The 4,538-nt window shown below is 49.3% G+C and overlaps 1 protein-coding gene across 1 annotated transcript in view; it reads left to right on the forward strand.

The window, feature by feature from the left end:
• The first annotated feature begins 858 nt into the window (after positions 1-858).
• The window catches only part of LOC135095068 (retinal homeobox protein Rx-like), an 11,383-nt gene continuing 7,703 nt past the window's right edge, over positions 859-4,538 (forward strand). Inside the window, exon 1 of the mRNA XM_063995724.1 lies at positions 859-1,870. Coding sequence (XP_063851794.1) covers positions 1,177-1,870 — 694 coding nt within the window. The 5' untranslated portion in view covers positions 859-1,176. The remainder of the gene's footprint in view (positions 1,871-4,538) is intronic.

Genomic DNA, 4,538 nt, shown 5'->3' on the forward strand with positions numbered 1-4,538 from the left:
GCAGGGTGAAGCAGGGTGAGGAAGGGTACATGTAGGGTGAGGTAGGATGAGTCAGGGTACAAGCAAGGTGAGGCGGGATGAGGCACGGTGAGACAGGGTGAGGCAGGGTACAGGCAGGGTACAGCCAGGGTGATGCAGGGTGAGCCAGGGTGATGCAGGGTGAGGCAGGGTACAGGCAGGGTGCAGGCAGGGTGCAGACAGAGTGATGCAGGGTACAGGCAGGGTGAGGCAGGGTGAGGCAGGGTGCGGCAGGGCAAGGCCACAATAGCCCAGTAATGGCAGTTTAACAAGATAATGACACTGGGCAGGGGGGTGGGGCGGCCCTGCGCCTCTCCCTTCCCTCCCTCCCCTGCCCGCCCCTCGCCCGCCCCCCTTCCCGCATGCCACCACCGCCCGCACCACACACACACACACACACACAGGGGAGGAGGCGAGACACACACACACACACACACAGACACACACATGCACACACATGCGCGCACACACACACACACACACATAGGCAGGGCAGCGTGAGAGTGGTGGTGGTGGTGGTGGTGGTGGCGGCGGCAGCAGCAGCAGCAGCAGCGGCAGGACGGCACTGCACGGCATGGTGACGTCAGCGCGAGGGCGGCACTCGGCCTGGGATTGGTGCAGCGGTGCCTCCCGTCCCCCCGGGCCGGCGCGGGGGCGCGCGGTGGTTGGCGGTGCCTGCTGGGGCGTCCCTGGTTCTCATTCGCCGGCGTGGCACCGTCGCCATGGCAGCAGTGCCTGAGGGCGGTGCGCCATTGGCGGGCTGGGCGGGGGCGGAGCGCGGGGCGCGGGGCGCCTAACAAGGATAATTGCCGTATATAAAGAAAAGTTGGTGGTTAGATTTGATCAAGTCCTGTGAGCGCTTTGCCTTCCTCGCTAAATTAGTGGAAGCCGGAGGCCAATTGAGGCGGTTAGCGCCGCGCCGGGAATTGCGAGTGTGCGCGGAAAGCCGCGGCGCCTGATTACCGGCCATTGTTCCCAGCCAGTTAGCGGCGGATCGGCGCCGCGCGCCACCCAATTGAGGCCATTGGCGGTAGTTAGCGCCGCCGCTGCTGCTGCTGCTGCTGCTGCTGCTACTCCCTGCCCCCTGCTGCTGCCGCCGCGCCCGCTGCTGTGTGACCGCCAGGTCGCCGCCACTAATTGCCTCATTACCAGGTCGTCATGAACGGCCAGCCCAACCCCGCCCCCCCCTCCGTGGCCAAGGGGGTGGGCGGCGGCGGCGGCGGAGGCGGCGGTGGTGGTGTGAACAGCGTGCCCTCGGGCGTGGGACAGGGCGTGGAGGGACAGGGCGTGGGGCCTGGTGGAGGCGCAGGCGGCGGCGGCGGTGCGGGCGGCGGCACCTTCCACAGCATCCACGTGATGCTGGGCCTGCCCGGGGAGTTGCTGATGGGTCCTTCCCTCGGGGGCGCCGCGCCCCGCGACTACCACCACGACCCCGCCGCCCTGCAGCAGCCCGCTACGCCCGTGCCGCACTCCCACGCGCCCACCTCCAACACGCCCACGCCCTCGGCGCACTACAACAGCCCGCAGCCCGCGCCCTCGCTCACCACACTCAGCGGTCAGAGCACGCACGCGCACGTGCAGAACAGCCACACCCACACGCACGTGCCCGCCGCAGCCCACAACACGCAGGTGCAGACCTCACACGCCCACACCACGCACGCCCACCCCGCCACTCTGGAGGCGCCCATGCCCGCCCCAAACGTGGGCGAGAAGAGGAAGCTGGATGACAGCGGCGGCTACTCTTGCCCCGCGGCCACCACGCCCCCCCAGCAGCAGCAGCAGCAACAACAACAGCAGCAGCAGCAGCAGCAGCAGCAACAGCAGCAGCAGCAGCAGGGCACCCCCACCACAGGTGAGGCAGCAGTGACAAAAATAGCAGGAGAAGCAACAACAGTAGTAGTAGTAGTAGTAGTAGTAGTAGTAATGGTAGTAGTAATGGTAGTAGTAGTGGTAGTAGTAGTAGTAGTAGTAGTAGTAGTAGTAGTAGCAGCAGTAGCAGTAGCGGCAGTAGAGACGGTGGTAGCGGGACACACACACACACACACACACACACACACACACACACACACACACACAGGGCAGCGCCAGGCCACCACAGCGTCGCGGCGGCGTCAATCAGAAACATCACAAACAAAAGTACACGTCACGTCAAAAAGAAAGAAAAACAGAAAGAAGAAACGTAAACTCAGAATTAGCGGCGCCGTAAACTTCAGAAGCCATCATGACACATCACGACGCGGCCATATTTAAAATTAACATTAATTTTAGATGTCTGGCTTTTGACTCTTGCAGCCACAATGATTAGAAAATTTAAATAAGGCGGTTAAAGGAACGTAATTATAATCAGACTGAAGGAGTGAAAAGCAGGGTTGTCAATTTTCAGAAGACAACAGCGGAAAAAAAAAAAAAAAACGTTACTATTTCAAATTTCAAATCGTGAATAACACTTACTCGTTCTTTGTGTTCAGATTTTCAAACCTCGATGAAGAAAAGTAAAAGAAAAATTATCATAAAAAAAATATATATATAAAAAGTAGAGACAAAATGCAAGATTGTAAAATTTAAAAACACAAAATACAATAAATAAATAAATAAATAAATAAACAAAAACGTTACTAATTCAAATTAAAAAAAAAGTTACAACACTTAACGGTCCTAGAGACTAATTTTCCAAGACCTCAATGAAGAAGAAGAAAAAAAAACAATAGAAAATATAACACAAAATCACGAAAATCGAAAAAAAATGCGAAGGAAGAAGAAAAAAAAAAGCGTAAAATTTTAAGACAGCACCGAAAATAAATAAATAAACTACACTACTTCAAATTAAAACCCTGAGAAAAATACTTATACGCTCAGTGTCTAATACTTTCCCGGTCACCATAATAAGAAGGCAAAATTATGGCGGTCGAAAAATAATTATAAAGTTTTTTGGGGAAATGATAAAAAAAAAAAAAAATTTGAAGGAAAAAAAAACAGGTTGTGAAATTTTAAGATAATGATGATAAAGAGATAAATAAAATGAATAGAAAAAAGAGAGAAGGAAAAGCAAGGTAGTAAAATTTATACCAACAGAAATGAAAGGAAATAAGTAAATAGATAAAATAAATAAAATAACAGCCTTTGAAGGTTATTAAATTTACACGAAGGAAATAAAAAAAATAACATCGAAAAAAAATGATAATGAAAATAAGACAAAAAAAGAATGAAGTTAAAAAAAATGAAAGAATAAAAAAAAAACAGCAGCGACAAGAAAGCAAATAAACAAATAAATCAAACAAACAAACAAACAAATAAATAAAGAAACAAAAATGAAATTAAAAAAATAACAGCATTCGAAATTGAAAAAAAAATAAAATAAATAAATAAATAAACGAATCATGTTCTTGTTAAGTTAAAATTCCCATTGTTCCTTTAATTAAAATTGTTGAGTCTTACATTTTCTTTACCTTTTCATAAGTCAACAGCGGCAGAGTGCACCGTCTTGCTCAGATTGCCTTCATTCATCATCCTGGCGGCTCTTTCATGAACTACCACGTCAACATTAGCAAACAAAATAAAGGCACCAATTAATTTTCTCGCTCTCTGGCAAAAACGTATGTAGTTATTTATATTGTTTTCAGGGACTAACTCAAGGCGCCTCCCGCTGCCCACCATTCACGGGACCTGCAGGCGTCGTGTAAGCAGGAATCGTGTTTAAAAAGTAAATAACAATAATAATAATAATAATAATAATAATAATAATAATAATAATAATAATAATAACAGTAATAACAATAATAATAATGGGAAACAGAGTGAGGTTTTGTTGTGTTGATTTGCATTATTTTGTCGTTAACTGTACTGACGCCTATGGCAAGTCCAGAACACCAGTCATTACAGTTCATCATTGCTTCTTAGGCCAAACTTTAGATATGAGAGCGAAAATAACAGAAATGCAGACAAGAAATGGAGTGCCTTAACTGACTCGTGTGTGTGCAGCGCGGGTGAGCGGCGGGGGCACCGTGCTGAGGGCAGGCCTCCTGTACATTGAATTAAATATGTTTATCAAGTCGTGCTCAACAAAATTTGTGCAAAAAAAAAAAAAAAAATACTTGTGTAAGCAGAGGCACCTGTATTCACCTGTATTATGTATCTAATTTAACCTAACCTAACCTGGCCATACCTGACCTAACCCACAATCCTTGACATCTTTAAATTAGTCGTGCCTGGGCGGGGCTCACCAAATTAGTATTCACTTTTGCTTCACCTTAAAGGGAGGCCTGGATGGTGCTAGTGCATCATGCCGCCTACAGAGCGGGGAGCCTCTGAGCCGCCCAGCACAGGCCAGCAGGCGCCGTGACTGTCTTGCAGGTGTTCTGTTCCGCGCTCTATCCCGCTTGTGCCCCGCTCTGCCCGCACCGCCGCCTCTTCCCACCCCTGCGTTATCGATATAAGGAAGAATGATGACCTAAGAGCACAGACCGCTGTCCAGACCATTGCCCTGCAGGAGTCCAGTCTGCAAACAAAGGCAGTCTCAGAGC

This window comes from Scylla paramamosain, chromosome 47, assembly GCF_035594125.1.
Source record: "Scylla paramamosain isolate STU-SP2022 chromosome 47, ASM3559412v1, whole genome shotgun sequence".
Classification (NCBI taxonomy): Eukaryota; Metazoa; Arthropoda; class Malacostraca; order Decapoda; family Portunidae; genus Scylla; species Scylla paramamosain.